We start from the raw sequence: 17,730 nt of genomic DNA on the forward strand, positions 1-17,730 counted from the left end.
CAACCGAAGGTAACAGGGAGGAGCTTGTAGGCAAACTGTCCAATGAGAAACCAGAAGCGAAACAGGGCGGTATAGATCTGACGTCACGCCTATTGTAAGAAAAAATAGCCTGGGAGAAATCTTTTAAGGTAAGCCGGGCGCACATGTTCTATGTCAAAATATACAATTTAACAATGTATTATTACTTTAACCGTTCAAGTCATTGTATTTGCTTCTATTTTGATTGTATAATGGGTGTATTATCTTTATTTCTGTGAATTTCAGCGGGGTTTTTTGGGTGTTGGTTTACCAGACAGGCTCCGTGTGCAATGGGCCACATGGTATTAGATAACCGGCTTGGCTTCAAGACAAGCGGACACTTAATTTCTTGCTGGCTCTGAGGACTAACCTGAGTTAACGACGCTAGTGTAAGCAGCCGTTGGTACGAACGTTTGATCGTTAAATTCCCGTCTTTCCACAGGGAGCGTGTATAACGTTAGTGGAACCGTTTGTCTTGCTCAACGGTCAGGAATGTCAGCTGGCAGCGACAACGGAGCTCGGCTCAACCAGTTCAAAAACAAAGGGAAAGACGCCAATGTAAGCCCTGCCAGTAACGACTAGCATAAACTACTGCACGAATTATGTTGGTAATCGTCCATAATCTTGTGTTCAATATACAGATATGTAAAGCTTTTATGGGTGTCGACATTTTCAGGAGCTAAGGCGCAGGAGAGCGGAAGTCAATGTGGAGCTCCGAAAAGCAAAGAAAGATGATCAGATCCTGAAGAGGAGAAATGTCCAGAGTCTTCTGGACGAGCCGACCTCTCCTCTGCAAGAGAAGGATCCGAACGCACAGGTAGTCTGTGACTGATGAGCCCCTGGGCGGTTCGACTGCCTCGTTCACACTCTGGTTTGGCGGGGTATAGTAAACCGGACGCACCTGTCATGTCTGAAGTATTTGGTTATTGGCTATGAATCACCTACATCACCCTCCATGTCAGCGCCTGACACTACCTCAAGAGAAAAAGTCTAGTTAAATTTAATCTTAAAGGTTGATAATATGAAGGTGTTCTCTGTTTGCACACAATGGCCAAAGGTCAATGAGAAACTTGAGGCAAATTTAAGTGTATACCTAATGATAGCAATGTGAAGGTGATTCTTTTTGATTTATAAAGGCTTTGAGTATGCGTAGCATAACTGAAAGTCTGAGCAGCTTCCTTTTTCACAGTTGATTTGCATTGTCCTGATCCTGTAACCCATACCTAAACATGTTCCAGTAACTGCTGCGAGTTGTTTTTAACTGCTTGTTTGACCCATGTTCACTTGCCAGATAAGTAATCCTCTTCTGTTTCTGTTTCTGTTTCTGTTTCCATAGCCTCCTCAGCACTGGTCTGTGGAGGAGATTGTAGCAGGTGTGAACAGCCAGAACCTTGATCATCAGCTCCAGGCCACTCAGGCAGCCAGGTAAAGTTATTTTAAATAATAATTTGACTGAAGAGTTTTAGTGTGTTACTATAATAAACTACCGGTAGTTCCATCTTATATTATAACTGTGGTATTCTAAAGAACAGACAACCAAAGCCCTGTTGTCCATCATTTGTTCAAATTCTCTTAGGTTTCAAACATATTATTTTTGGGGACACTTGTTCTTTTTCTGTTGAGTAAGAAGTCAATTTGTAGATTCCCAAACCTGTTAAACACGATGTTGTATGTTTATTGCTATTTATTCCTTTAAAGACATTGAACAATGCTACAACTTTACTTCACCTTCCACTGATTAACCCCTCAACTATCTTTGTTGTTTTTCTTGATGTATAGAAAGCTCCTCTCCAGAGAAAAGCACCCACCAATTGACAACATAATTGCTGCCAGCCTCATCCCAAGGTTTGTTAGTTTTTTGGCATTGTCTGAATGTCCTCCCATCCAGTTTGAGGCAGCTTGGGCTCTGACCAACATCGCCTCAGGTACATCAGACCAGACCACTGCTGTCGTGGAAGGAGGGGCCATCCCAGCCTTCATCAGCCTGGTGGCATCACCCCACCCACACATAAGCGAGCAGGCCATTTGGGCCTTGGGTAACATTGCAGGTACTGTATGTTATCTTTGTGATTGAGAATTTTTTATTTTTTTTTGCTTCTGTTGCATTTGTGTGCAATTATGCATCCCTTCTTTTGTCTGCAGAAGTTGTTTGTCTCCACAGGCTGTCATACTGAATTAATTAATGTAAAAGGTTGTGCCATAAAATAGAAGGGGTGTTGACATGTTAAGTTCATTGTCCAAAAGTAATTCATGCACGATAGTAAGGAAGCTATGGAGCCTGCATAGTGAAAAACAGCCCTGGCATATTAGGATAACAGAATAACATGCAGAAGGCTCTTTTTAAATGAAGGGCTTCCTTTTGAAATTCTCTACCGAATGATTCGTCTTTCATGGTAACCACATACAGAAACCATCAGCAATTTTCATGACATGAAACATTTTGTTGTGATGTTTTCTGTTCAGTGAATACACTGTTGACTGGAGATGACTGAAAATGTATTTTTTCTGGACCCAGGTGATGGATCCAACTACAGAGACCTAGTGATCAAACATGGTGGACTCCAGCCACTCCTGGCCCTGCTGGCGGCCCCTGACCTGTCTGTGTTTCCTGTGAGTTTCCTTTTATAAACATGACTGCACTGCTGGGTTTAAGAGGCGCATTTGTTACATGGCAGTACAGCCTTGTTAAGAACTTGTATGTTCTATCCAGATACAGACAAGATATATTGCAAACATGGCATCAAAATATGTATCAGGCATTTTTGCTTCTCCCTGGTCAAATATTTATTTTCAGGAAGATTTGGAAGATGTCATTGTGTTACAGATTTAAAAACATTTACAGACTTGTTTGGTGTAGGCAAATCAACTAGACCCAGCTGGTTATAGATTTGTCATCTAATTCTTACACTACAGAATTTACTTGACTGCCCTTTAGTGTGGTCAGGAGTGCATTTATAGCATGTGGATATACAGTATGTATCCCCTAACACATTAGAATCAGATCCTAATTCCTCTTCTGTGTATTTTGGTTGCAGCTGCACTTGTATTTAGAGCTGTGCACTCCTGATCTGATCAGTTCCTCAAGAAAATCCCTAAATTGCAGCAAATAAATGAACATTTAAAAAAATGTATGATCTCAAATTGTAATTTGGTATTAATACTATAAGGATATTGTAATTACTGTTGACTGACTTTTGACACTAAATAGATTATTGCAAAAAGAGGAAGTGCAATAAGCTGCCTATACATACATGCATACACGCACATATATATATATATATATATATACATTTTTTTTTATCTGCATGTGGTGTTAAGTTATTCATTCCTGTTGAAAAGCTTATGACCAGTTAAGAACCCTTTTTCATACTGCAGAGCATTTTTTTTTTGTTGCTTAGGGACCTTTGGAATTTGGACCATACAGTTTTTTACTGCAGTTATCCAAAATGTATAAATTGCACAATAGCTCCCACTGTAAAATTTTGTCTGAGCATTTATTTAAATTGAACTCATTAGTAAAGACTTTTTTATTTAGTCATTGACTGTTTTCATGGCTTGAAAAAAATCCTGAGGCCCTGAATTTATTCTGCTTGTAGGTGTCTCTTTTTATAGAGAGGATAAATTTGAGTCTTGTTAGTGTTGTGGTATACTCTGTTACTCAAACAACTATCATGTTCACAAATAACACTTGACTCTTAAATCACAATACCAGTCTGGCTACCTGCGCAATGTCACCTGGACGCTTTCCAACCTGTGTCGGAACAAGAACCCAGCCCCTCCCTTGACGGCGGTGCAGCAGCTACTTCCAGCCCTGGTGCGCCTCCTGCACCATGACGACAGGGAGATCCTAGCCGACACCTGTTGGGCTGTATCCTATCTTACGGATGGCGTCAATGAGAGGATAGAGGTGGTCGTGCAGGCTGGCCTGGTGCCCCGTCTGGTACAGCTTCTTGCCTGTGGGGAGCTCTCTATTGTGGTATGGGCTGTAGCGTTTGTTAAACTCAAAAGTTAGTGTAATTTCTGACATTTGAAAGTGCAATTAGTACACTGTCTAAAGTGCTCTTATTCATTTAAAGGAACAGTTTGACCATTTGAGAAATGCACTTATTTGCTTGTTTGATGAAAGTCATAGGGCCCCTCTGATATAATAGCTTGTTCCATCAGGTCCAGAAGTGGTCATTATATACTCATAAATATCATCTCACTTCAAGACATTCCTCACAGTTCACTCAAGCATCCTTTTTTTTACCCATCCTCCTGTATCTTGAACTTCAAACCTGTCCAATTCACCCTCATCATAAAGTTGAAGAAAAGCAATTTCTCTCTAGTTCATTTTTTGAACATCTGTTCTCATTACTTGAATCTTACATAATCATTTAATCCCTAATATGAATTTAGTCTTATTAAGAGTTTGGTCAATCCTGCACTCCTGAAAAATCTTTCTGTCAAGTTTAGGCTGAGTGTTGGGCAGATTACTGTTACAAAGTCTGAAGTCATGCGTGCAGTCAGATGTGAACGGAAGATGTGACTACGTCTCCTTTTCCTCCCAGACTCCAGCCCTGCGGTCACTTGGCAACATTGTGACTGGGACAGATGAGCAGACCCAGTGTGTTCTGAATGCAGGTGCCCTGGCGATGTTACCCGGCCTCCTACGTCACCAAAAGCCCAACATCCAGAAAGAAGCAGCCTGGACAGTGTCCAACATCACTGCTGGCAAAGACACCCAGATTCAGGAGGTTATCAATGCAGGACTGATACCCATCCTAGTGGAGATCCTCCAACAGGTTGGGACACAAAAGCAGACAGAAAATATTTCTGGCTTGTCGCACGAGTCCAAATAAGATTAATTCATAATAGGTCTAGTTATATTTTATATTTTATTGATCAGTGTAGGGATGGTTGTCCTCTGCCTTTTACCCATCCATCTTACCCTCATTCAAAAATAAACAGTCGTAAGGCAGCATCTGGGCTCCAGCTCCAGCTCTGAGACTGTTGTCTTTGTTAAACACAATAGTGGCAGCATTCCTAGTATCTTTAATGCTTGACTTGACAGCAACTACCACTATTTACATTCAAGGGATTTACAAACTAAAACATCAGATTTATTTTTTGTTTAGGCAGACTACAAGACCCAGAAGGAGGCAGTGTGGGCTGTCACCAATTACACCAGTGGTGGAACAGTGGCCCAAGTGGCCTACCTCGTCCACTGCAATGTGCTGGGGCCTCTGCTCAACCTACTGACAGCTAAAGAATGCAAGATCATCTTGGTCATCCTGGATGCAATCTACAATATTTTACAGGTACATTGTCAGGATTTAAAAGAAGTCTCAGAAGTCTCATTTTCATCTATACTGCTCTCTTTGCATTGGAGTTGCTCACAGAGAATGTGTCTTCATGGGATATCAAAATGCTGCAGTTAACACTCTTTGCTATGTGTCCTGTAGATTTTACCCTCCAACTTGTCTGCCATTGGGAGTGACCTCTGAGGCGAACTGTAGCGCCTAACTATTCTTCTCAGAATATTAAAAAAATTAACATGTAATTTATATTTGATGACGTTATACTTAATGTATCACAGTGAAGATTATACAGTATGTTCAATTATTATTGTGAAGGTTATATAATCATTGTGTAGCTATGCGGTTGCAGATTTACATAATAATTGAGTCAGTACTGATTTTAATACATATTGCAGATTTTCACAGCGCAAAGTAAGAAAACCACACAAAAAAAGCTATCAATTACAGTAAACAACAGAAAAACATCTTTTAGAAACTTGTTGGCAGGTCATTCACCTCAGCACAACTTGTGGACTGTAGGTTAGAATAGGTTACTTTATTTGTACCTGTAGGTAAAATTGATTTGCAATAAAAAGAGTCATCAATCACATAACGCATAACATTTAACACAGAACAGACGTTAACTAAATCACTAGATGTTATTCTTTATTTCTACAAGATAAGAGTAGACGCATTTTATATCCGACTTCAGGTTCACTTGTAATGTATGACATGAAGAACAAACCAGTTACGAAGCACAACTATTCCATCGTATTCTGTCCAGGGAACTCTTATTTTGTGTAGGATTAATATAACGTTTAGACATTAGGTCAGTGGTGAAACTTGAACTATTATAGTGGATTTGAAGTAAAATTAATAAAACATGACACAGGCCTTTTTTTCTTTTCTTTAGAACTTGAAATACAACTGTGCAAATGTTTTTCTAAGTGAAAGAAAATGCCATGCAAAACAGGCTAATGTTATATTAATGCCTATAACTGCAATGAAGAACATTTAAAAGAGATGTTAGTCTTGAACCGTAACCTTACACACTCTTCTGTCAGCAGATATTTGATTTTAGATCTCAGGGAATTTGAGATTAACACTGTGGCATTTTGAGATTAGGAAACATGTAGACCTGCTGAATTTAATCTCACATTATAGATTAAATGACGCAGGTTGATTCTTGACATTCATGGATTAAAATGGATGGTCACAGGACACAGGTTCATTTATTGTGTGAGGAAACTATTATTCTTACAGATTTCTTTTCCCTTTCCCCACAGATGGCATTCAAAGCTGGTGAGATTGAGAAACTGTGCCTAATGATTGAGGAGTTGGGTGGTTTGGACAAGATTGAAGCACTGCAGTCTCATGACAACGAAGCAGTCTACAAATCCTCTCTAAACATTATAGACAGATTTTTCTCTGAAGAGGTAAGTGTTACTAATGACTGATCTCTATTGATTTTAAATTTTTGAATGACAGCAATAGTTTCACTTGAGGTGTTTAGAGTTGATTTTCTTGTGTATCTGTGAATCTTTTTTTCGTCAAAATGTGTGTTATCTGCTGGCAGAAAAAGCACAACTTCGCTGTTAATTGTATGACTCATTCTGGCAGCTCCAGCAGGGTGGCAGAGGTTATTTGTGTGATTACTGTTCTCTACTTACTATTGCTGTAGAATAAATGTGAGGTGCAGTGCAACATACGGTAGCCTAAGATAGCTGTTGGCTGGTTTCTACAAGGCTACCTAATTACCTAATTTGTAATTAAAGTTTTGCATTTCCTGGCCTGACCAAAATCTTTCAAAATAAAACTTATTTTGCTTTCAAAGATCTGCATTTTAATATGAATCGGTTCACAACAGATTCTTTCTTGGCTAACAGAAATTGTCCACAGAATCTATCCTAATCCATGTCCATGAAACCATCCCCAAAACATGCCAAGACTTGGTTAATCCTCTAATGCCCTTATCCTCCTGTCCCTCTTGTCTTTCAGAATGAAGATGATGAGTCTGTGGTTCCTGAGGCTACAGAAGACAGCTATACCTTCCAGATTTCCAAAGACCAAAGCACTTTCCAGTTTTAACACGTCCAGTTTGCTCTTTGTAACATATACAAAACTGAAAATTCTTACTTTTGTTTTATATTTTTGTAATTTTTTTAGACATTTCATCCTTGTACATAACAGTACAAACAAAAATATCTGTTCCGTTTTGAAAAATATTTGTAAATAAATTTTATTCATGCATACAGTGTTTTTTTCTTGATGTGTGTTTCAGATATAAGCATGCTATGAATAGGGAAACCGGGCTTTGATTCATTTGTTGAAAATATGTGACAGAGTTGAGGTGTGAAGAACCAGTGGGAAATAAGGAATGAGAGATGAGTCCATGTCACCACTAGGTGACACTGCTTATTCTATTTGCTTGTTAGTTTACAGCTTATAATGATCCTGTTTTACATGTAAACTATTTTATGCCTGAAATCTAACAATTTTAATGTGTCCACTGAATATCTCAGTAGATGGCTCAGAGAGGAGGAGAACCAGACCCTGAGACCTATATTTATCTACCCTCAGGGAAAATGGCATAATGTCTATAGGGGCTCATTGGTTGAATAAATTCAAAATAGCCTTGTCATAATAAATGAGTTTTTTTTTCCGGGGTTAATGTTTTTTGCCCATGGTGGCTGTATAATGTATAGCAGTGACTTTTCACATTGGAGGGCATGTAATAGACTTCTAAAATTACTCTCTTCTGCCTTTATCCTGGCCATAACTGATTCAATTTTCATTGATTAGTAATAATCCCATGTGTATACTTAATATTGATGAAAGTTCATTAAAAATTGAGACCACTTGACCATGTTCCAGCAGTATTCAAGTGAATTAGTCGACTTGTTCATGTCCAAATAATCTACATAAAGATACTCAAATGATGCCCGGAAATGGACGACCGTACCTTCAAAATAAATGTATATCATACGTGCCACAGCAAACGTAGTAAAAAGTAAAAAATGACTTAAATTATGTGCGCATTATTTTGGTTTGCTGGTATGTAACTTTACAATACCTGAGACTACAACAAAACTGTCTGTCAGTTTTCGCTACATTATCATATGAGTAGGGAAATATAATGACCGGACCTATTATTGGACTTAAAGGTGAATTTGTCTTTTCCCAATATTTACAACGGAATAGCGGGTGCCGTGTTAGTTTCTGAAAGATAGTTATTGTGCTTTCAGGTGGCCCTCTTGCGTAAATTTAGCGGAGCTAACGCATTGTTCAATCCTGCTTTTATTTTGAATGACGGTAGCGGATGTGCTCTTATATCTAATGTCCCTGAGCTTGTCTGTCTGTCTAGGAGCATAGCCTTTACAATCATCACCACCAACTTCAGTCTGAGCTGCCCGGGCAGAGTAGGCGCTTGTCTGGATGGAGGGCAAACCGTTCACCTGACCTGTATCAGTACCCGTGGCTCGCGGCATGAACGACATTTGGGGACGTAGTTATTTGACATTTTTACGTGAACGGGGCTCAAGACGAGAGTGTTATTCCAGCGATATGATTATGATACCATTATGTTGCATCAGTCAGCGTGATTTGCTATGGTGATACTACAAGCTAACCCCAAGCTAGCAGAGGGATTGTTTTGGGAGATACCCTTTTGAAAAAAATCATACGCTGACACATGAATTAGAGACTTTTTGTGAATTTTCATCAAGCTGGAACACAAAGGGGAATGTCTAACCAAGGAGTTAGGAGAAATGGCCCAGTAAAGCTGCGGTTGACAGGTAAGCGAATTTAAACCCCCTCCTGCGCCGCTCGAAACGTTAGCAAGTTAGCCTGCTAGCCAACCAGGTTTACATATGCTGATGGTACAGCAGGACACTGGCGACTATAATCAACATTTCAATTCATATTATACCTTATGTTCATTGTTTTTATCACACTTCAATGGTTTGATTGTAACCGAATGTGACGCTAAAACCCTAAGGAGCACTGAAACGCAGTCAATGAACCTTGTTCGTTAGCGAAAATTAGCTGTAACCTATTGTAACTGTTTATGTTGAAGGTTAATAACCCAGCTGGCTAACGTTATTTGTAGACTGTATTGACTTTGGATGGGCTTCCTCCAAAAGTAATGTCAGATTTAAATACTTAAGTTTGGTATCAGGAAGTCTGTGATAACGTTAATGGATTCCTGTAGTTTTTCAGCATAGTTTGTGGATATCTTTTACATCACCTGTTTATTCATACCGTCAAAACACTACTATGTGTGATCATCTATCATTAGGACTCGTCTAATTGTGGTCTATGAAGAAAAACAGTGGCAAAGCACAGAAGAAACATACCACTATATTATGTGGTGTTCCTTAAAGTAATATTCCAAGCAATTCATTTGCATTTTCCAACGAGGCAAACGTTTTCTGGTTTGCTCTGAGGAGCTATTGTCTTATTATGAAAGAAATGGCATGTGTATTGTTTTAGATTTTACCTGCAGTGATGGATGTATGCAGGAACCAGATTTTCAACCTTTCACCCTCACCGTCTTCTGGTGGTAACCACATCAAATGATGAATCTGATGGTGTTCAGCTGATGTGTAAGAACCTACAGTTGTCTGATTCTTTTGACGTGTCTATCTGTATTGGGTGATAGACCACTATTGTTTTTGTTTTTAAGACTCACATCAGTGCAGTATAGTTTTGAATTCCTACAGCATAGATTAATGACAGGTGTTCTGTCATGAAATGGTTTTTGGAAGGTTAGATGACATGTGAATGAAGTGTCTTCTCATTCAGCATAATGTGCAGCAAGTGAACAACAAGGTCATTTACTTACGAGGGTAGATTAATACTAAAAAGAACTCTCAAAGCTCAAAGACCTACCCAGCCGTCCTTCCTACTCATTTGCCCTGGGTTTCTTTTTTTCACCCCTCCATATGGGGAATGGTTTTAAATGGGCTGCAGTGGTCTTCAGACGGAATCCCAGGAATGTGAAACCTCACAGAGGAAATGTGAGTCTTTCCTGATCATAGACACATCCTCTGTCTGTCCTTCACTAGAGAGAAAGGATAAGGATAGCTGTGTGTGTGTGTGTGTGTGTGTGTGTGTGTGTGTGTGTGTGTGTGTGTGTGTGTGTGTGTGTGTGCGTGTGTGTGTGCGCGCGCGCGCGTGTGTATATGAAGGGAGAGAGCCATTGGGGTTCATATGGCAGAGCGCGACCAGAATTGCTGCTCACACAGTGATGATCAGTGATGCTAAGGCAACATTTAGACTAGTGCATTCATTGCAACTAAACATGTGTGTTTGGTTGTGGCCACACTTGATTTATGCGTCTGAGACCGTGTGCATTTAGACCTAACATTGCATACCAGCCGTAGTCCAGTTTCACTCTGTCTGCTCTGTGGTCTCATAGTTTGCATGTATTTTTTCCCCCTGTAAGCCAGAAGTTGAATTGGTAAAACCAATAGCTAGGATCTAAAGGAGATAAGGGATCTATGGTTGGAAATATGGTAATGTTTCATAATTTCTATAAAAATGATAATGATAATAATAATCTGTTTGAATGCATCTTCATTTGCAGTCTGTAGCCTTGTTGCTGTTTCCCAGCTTTCATCCCTGCTGGCCACATGTGACCCATGCAAATTAGATTAAAACGATGGCTCTGTATCAATCAGGGTTTTTACTTCAGAATAACATTTTGATTAAAATTCAGTTGCATAATTATGGATTTCAAAGTAAATTCTTTTCTGACTTGCTAGTAAATTGCTTTATGCTTAACCTCCAACCAAGGCTAATCACTTTGTTGTCTAACACTTTTATCTATTGCCAACGTGGCCCTGCAGAGGCTGTCGCTTCATTTCTTTGCATTTTTCTGTTTCAGTCACGAGTCGTCTCGGCCCCTTTATTTGAAACTCTTCTCAGATGCAAGTTTTATTCATAAAAATATTACACTATGGGTTCTGATTATGCAAACCAGTCATTTTTTCTTCTTGATTCGTTCCTCACAATAATATAAAATTTGACAGTTTTTTTCTTCCACCAAAGTTAAGCTTTTCCTAGATTGGTGTCACAGAGGTGTGACTGTTATAGCCTGCCACCCTCACTGGGATCCCCTCTTGTCACAGCAGTAGATTAGAATGTGCGTAGGGTGGTCTTACACACACACACACACACACACACACACACACACACACACACACACACACACACTGCAGGATTTTGATTGTATTCATCCCCAGTTTAGTCATCCCACACTGCATTTAAATGCCACCTTCTAATTTCTCTGAAACGCTTTTTTGGGGATCTTCCTTAAGTCTGGAACATTTATCTGGGACAGTTGCTCTTTGATGCTTAAATTAATAAAAACATTGAGGTTTGAATTTGCTGGTAGGCGGTGTGTCGTCGTGTCCCCACAGAGTTTGCTGCCAAGCTTGTAAAAGAGAGCAGTCTTGGATTTTGAGAGCTGTTATTCCGAACACTGCAGGGAGCCGACAGTTGGTGTAGTTCCCCCTCTTTCTACTTTGCAGTAAGAGCTGGTGTATGATTTACTGAAATTGAACAAGAACAGGGTGTTTCCCTCACTTTCGTTCACTGGATGGAATCTGGAGTTCCTCAAAGGTGAATGACATGAGATGTACGAGGGGATGAGTCCGTCTCTTGCCGCCATTCAAATATGGCTTCTTGGCTGCACTATGTTGTTGCTGCCCTTGCTGCTAGGGAAGGGAGTCTGTCTATGTGATCCATTTCCTCCATTAGACTCCAGTTGGCACGCAGCAAGCAGGGAACGACTGGAAGAATCATCTCAGGATTCTCCCTGTTGTGTGTGAGCGCGTGACACTTAAGCAAGCAAGGAAACCCACATTGACATTTTTAATCTACTCTCATGCTTTGTCTGTCTGTCTGTCTGTCTGTCTGTCTGTCTGTCTGTCTGTCTGTCTGTCTTGTCCCTCATTGTAAAATTTTGGATAGCTGGTGCTAGAGCTTGTGTGTGTATTGAATGGGGGGAAAAGCCAGGAAGCTGGTGATTAAGATAAAGATCGAGCCTCTGTCCCTGGCCCAGCATTAACACCGGGGCAGAGTGGATTTTAGGGAAGTTGTCAGGGACCACTGTCTTAGCATTCGCTGTCAGCTCTCAGAGTACAGCTGTGTGTGTCAGCTTGTTTGTATGTGCAATGTCTGTGCTCACAAAACAGAAGACAAACACACACTTTCACGTGTACATGAACACAGACAAATTCATGTACACAGTTGAGCTTCCACAGGATGTACTGTCATCACGCGATGCTGAGCTAAATTCTGCCTGTCAACTTCCTAAAATATGGCGAATGAATGTTACAAGGAGTGCACTGTGGTGATAGTTAGTAACCAACAGGAGCTGTCAACTTTCAAGCTGTGATGCCCACATTGGTTGCAAGATAATTGTGCATTATAGATAAGTTTTGTTCACATTAGAATGCTAGAAGAATTTAAAAAAATTATGATGTGAGAGACATTTAAATGGCATATATTTACTGCCTTTTTGGATAATTTGACTAAAGCAGCCTGAAATGAGAGGAAATAAAATACAATTATTTGGAAACAGTTTTCTCTGTTTGCCTGAATCTGGCAAGTGTCTTATACATTCCTTTTTTTAGCTTATAATTTTGAGTCTCTGACTCACTTCTTCATGCTCACCTTGAATGGATAATGGCGGCCAGCAAAATTTCTTGGCAGTTTTGCTAGCTTCTCCATATGATTTGAATGGAAGCTGATTACATAGTTATAGTCACATTTAATCAACACATTGTGAGCTGCTGGTAGTGCAGGGACTTGCATGTATGTGCTGGTGGTGTTATTTATTTTGTTACGTCTAAGGTGTTTGATTTGCAAGTGGCCCTTTTCCCTTTTTAAACAATACAAAGATTTAACAGTTGAAATGTGGACCACAGTTATTGATAATGATTCATCAGCATACAATAGAAATGAGTCATACAGTGACATGTTTACTGTGTCGCTCTCTGTTTTATTTATCTCTGGGAACAGTTTAATTTAGGAACAAGCAATCCTCTGGCAGAAACTGCAGTTTGACCCAGTTATGAGGCAATTAATAAACACCGCTCAAAAATTCTGATTGCTGCAGCATCACCTCTACGATACTGAGAAGATTTTCACCAGTTTTATTTTACAGTTGTGCTACCCCACACACATTGAAAACTATAGGGTGAAAATGTTTTCATTTCTGCATTTGCGTAGAATAAAACATCTGTCTTCAGGAAAGATGAGAGAAGGTAATCTGCAAATGTAATGCTGATTGAAACTCATAGCACAAGGAAAGAAGGTGTAGAAGGTTGCTCATAAACCTTAGCTCCCCAGTCACTGAGATAAGTAAGCCTTTAGCTGTTCTGTATGCACCTGTATGCATATTTCTACTCCCCCATATTGAAAAAAGTGATGTTTTATATCTGGAGGTCAGTGGGCGACTTGTCTTTACAGTCCACTGCCTTTTTGAAGGCAGAGATTCAGTGTTTCTGCTGTTATAGCCAGCATTCACAAGAGTATGATATGTTGAAGCCTACGTGCTCATTTCCATACTGCTTACCTCTGGTTTTCTTCTTTCTGGAATCAGACACTTCCTCTTTGACTTGGCTTCTTGTATTTTTTGAGCCTGTCTGTCACTGTGACTTCTGAACATGCAGTGAAGCATAATGTGCTACTTTTCATCTCAGAGATTTGAAAGGAGGCTAGTCTGTGAGTGTGTATGCAAACACAGATGTGTGTGAGAGTGAGAAAACTCATGTGTCTTTGGCTTGGAGTGTGTGTGTATACCGGGCTGTTCAATTAGAATTCAAAGAGGTCAAGTTAGACAAAATTTCCTCAAGCAAAGGTCCAGAACTTAGGTGGGGGGTCGGTGCACAGCAGCGATTACACACTATACCTTCTCTGTATAATAATAACTATATGTTCTTTTATCATTTCAAGGGAAACAACGCCTGTAATAAGTAATAACTACATAACAGAGCTTTTGAAAAATTGTAATAAAGTGCTTAGTTTCACAAAATGAAATAAAATTTCCATTTTTTTTGTATGGTTAACTCCAGCTGTTAACCAACAGTCTCTCTATTCTAGTCTGTCTATTAGTGACCTGTCGTTTATACTATACATTCTTGCTTGGTGGTGTGTGGGTGTTTTTATGTGCTACAGCTAAAAGATTTTACACTTGATCTGCCAAGACAAAAGAGCAGCCCATATAGGGCAGTTCGAGGCTGCTGCTGTCAACCACTCTGTCGTCGGCTCATCTCATGTTCATGTTTTTCTCATATCTTATTATCGATCCTCTGATTACACATTTTCTCCTCTATTAAAGTGTTCTCTCAATTTTTGTCCCCTCCCACATGATCTTATATCACTCATTACTGTTATTCATCCTGTAGCTTGATATTCCAGGTACAAGTGTCAGAAACATCTATAGAAAAAATACATAAAATTACAGCCATTGGTAATGGAGGAATGCATGTTTTTGCTGGAACAGACTTTCACCTCAGAAGTGTAGGCGTGAATCTAAAACTTTCTTGTTCAGCTTAGCATCTCCTTGCAGAGTTATTCAATCTCACCAGCCTTGATGTTTTAAGAAATATCAATTTCTTAAGAAATATCAATGGATGGAAGCAGTCAATAGGTGCAGACATGTATGCAAGATAAATTGAACACTGAAATTGTAAATGAATAAATTAAATTTAAGTAAACATTTGGATCTCATTAAATGTGATAGCAGTTAATTAGGAGCGGGAGAAACGGACATTAATGCATCATTCTATATGTTTTTTGCTATAATGCTGCTGTTGTAATCAAATTACAAAATAAGTGTGATCTTGAATGAGAGACAAAATGCATGACTCCCCATACTAGTCACAACATTATGTAGCAAACCTAACAATAATGAGAAGTCTAGCACACAAAAGACAATGCAGTGTTGCAGTAATAGGCTGCATTTAAATGCCAAAACTCTGAAGGTTGTCAGTCTAAGCTTGAATCCATTCCCCTGGGTATCTGTTGCGGATGTCAGTGCTAGACAATTTGGTTAAGTGTGAAATGGTCTCAGTTTATGGGATGCATAAGAGCCCCTGTGTAAAATGCATACTCTGTGGCAAGAAAAATTGGTTAATGACCTGTGTTTCATTTTCAAGTCATCTGGCTGTGAATGTTGTGCTGAATTATGACCTAACATAAATATTCAGTACTATAGATTAGTCTGTGTGCAGGGTCCTTGTCAGGAAAGAGATGACGCTCCTGCGAGCAACGGTGCATGTCTGCTTGATCTTGCCTTTAGCCTCTGGGGTCATTGTGTTGTGGTCAGGTTTTGCAGAGCAGCATAGAGCTCTATACCCAAACTTCCTCCAGCTCTGTTTAGTCTGCATCACTAGCATATACTTCAATTGACTGCACACACACTTGAAAGGTTCTATATACTCATTCACTGTTCACGAGGCCCTCCTCATCATATGGAAACATTTAATTCACTCTGTGACGCAGCCGTTTCAACTGTGTTGTAAGTTCTGTTATCAGTAAATCTAAAAGGAAACACAGGAAACAATAGTTTTCAGATGCAGCAGACCAGACAATACAATGTGACACATTTTGCTTAATTTGTAGTAAAAACATGAAAAATTCTCACTGCACATTTGGCTATCCCAAACAACAAATGTTGATATTTTAACTTCACATATTTTCGCATGATATCACCTCATGACTCAAGTCAAAGCCGAACTTGTGCTGTTACTTCCCTAAGTTTAGCAAAACCTAATTTAAAAAGTTTTATTTATCATTTACAAGTTGCTTTCAGAAGAGTCATCTTCAGGTTCTAATTTACAAAATGGAAGAGTAGTGTAAACACTTGATAATGTCCAACTTTAATTTTCAATCAATTATGTTTATATAAGTGCATTGCCATGGAAATACATGGGCATCTGCATGTCTATCTTAGCTGTTTGCAAACAAAGAATTTCTGTAGAAACTACTTATATGTACACTCTGATTTCCCCTTATGTTGATATCCAAGTACAGCACTTTTTCATCCCAGTTGTTTTACTACTGAATGTTACATGGGGGGCTCTGTCCCCGTCCCCCCAAGACAATGGTAGGGGAAACACTGGGTACATTTGTTTCCAGATGACTTGTGGATTTTTCTATTAGGGTTAGCACACTGAACACAACCACAGCAAAGCAGAAGTGGAGGAGCACTGCTGTGGTGAGATGTCAGCTGTGTGCAGCTGGTCAGTCCTCTATTAACTCAAGATGAATGCTGCTTGATATCTGATCAGGCCCTAATGATTTGTTTGGAAACATTACTGTTAAGAATGACGAATTCAAGCTGTCTTAGTATTTTCAGACATGGTCTTTGTATCTCAACACAGGATTGTATTAGGGACTGTATTAGGAAGAATTTGGTATATGAGGACACTGTGACTCGGTAATGAAATCTCAAAGGGCACTGCCAGTCTCATAACTCAGCTTTAGTGTTCTCCACTCATGACCTGCGTTTCACCATGTAACACACAGGGAGCTTACATACTTTCTACTGGATCAAAACCTGTTGTGCATAAGATATTTGGCTGGAAGATGATCTCATAATCAAACTTATTCTGTCTTTACAGCAACAAACAGATCCTTTGAATACAAAGCATGCATAAGCATGATTATTAATAAATATATGATCTTTATTGGCTGCATGTATTATATGGCAAATTATAGTCTATGATTTTGCCTTTTTCTAAATAGCTTTGTGAAACTTTGTTCTTAGACTTTGGTTGTTTCAGTCAATCCTTAGTTTTATCTGCTTTTCAAATTACTTTGGAACTTGGTGGCATCTGTGTACTTCGGAGCAGGAAAATGGAAAGACTGAACACCTCAGTATTGCATAACAGCCTCGGACTGGAGAGGAGGTGGGCTTCAATATGCAGAATACATTAAACTTTCCAAGTGCTTCAGAAGGATTTTCCTGCAGAATATGGAGGAGAAATATCACATTTTTATTTTCATATGGCTAGAGCATAATATTTCTGACAGCCTCTGAAAATTATGAAGGAAGGCAAAAACCTGAGTCTTAAAAACGTAATTTTGAACATGTGAAAGCGCAGGTAATTGCTCTTGCACTTAACTGCATCCTGCCTATCTCTCTTCCTTTCACTGCCTGGACTCTCTACCTCACCACTGCAGCCTCTCATTGTGTGTTTCTGTATCCTGCATTTTTCTCTGCAGTCTTTTACTCTCTTTGCTTTCTTGAACAGGATGTCCCTCATCTCTCTGTCATTTCTCTCTCTTCCTTCCTCTCCCTCACTCACCCCCGGATCTCGTCCAGACAGCTGACAGACGAGTCTGTCGGTGTGGCTCCAGCTTGGTGTATTTTCTTTCTTTATCTGTTTTCAACTTGTGATGTACACACACACACACA

At 39.5% G+C, this 17,730-nt stretch overlaps 2 protein-coding genes across 2 annotated transcripts in view; both read left to right on the forward strand.

The window, feature by feature from the left end:
- The first annotated feature begins 39 nt into the window (after positions 1 to 39).
- LOC130167060 (importin subunit alpha-1-like) lies at positions 40 to 8,165 on the forward strand. Its single transcript, XM_056373029.1, has 11 exons — positions 40 to 128; positions 461 to 576; positions 695 to 835; positions 1,355 to 1,443; positions 1,798 to 2,066; positions 2,534 to 2,628; positions 3,731 to 3,994; positions 4,569 to 4,802; positions 5,136 to 5,318; positions 6,584 to 6,733; positions 7,296 to 8,165. Exons 2-11 carry the CDS (start codon positions 511 to 513, stop codon positions 7,383 to 7,385), a joined length of 1,581 nt encoding a protein of 526 aa, XP_056229004.1. The 5' UTR covers positions 40 to 128; positions 461 to 510; the 3' UTR covers positions 7,386 to 8,165.
- Positions 8,166 to 8,694: 529 nt separating this feature from the next.
- LOC130166243 (E3 ubiquitin-protein ligase SMURF2-like) overlaps positions 8,695 to 17,730 on the forward strand; it is a 62,591-nt gene continuing 53,555 nt past the window's right edge. The window contains exon 1 of the mRNA XM_056371713.1: positions 8,695 to 9,091. Coding sequence (XP_056227688.1) covers positions 9,040 to 9,091 — 52 coding nt within the window. The 5' untranslated portion in view covers positions 8,695 to 9,039. The remainder of the gene's footprint in view (positions 9,092 to 17,730) is intronic.

Source organism: Seriola aureovittata, chromosome 3, assembly GCF_021018895.1.
Source record: "Seriola aureovittata isolate HTS-2021-v1 ecotype China chromosome 3, ASM2101889v1, whole genome shotgun sequence".
Taxonomy (NCBI): Eukaryota; Metazoa; Chordata; class Actinopteri; order Carangiformes; family Carangidae; genus Seriola; species Seriola aureovittata.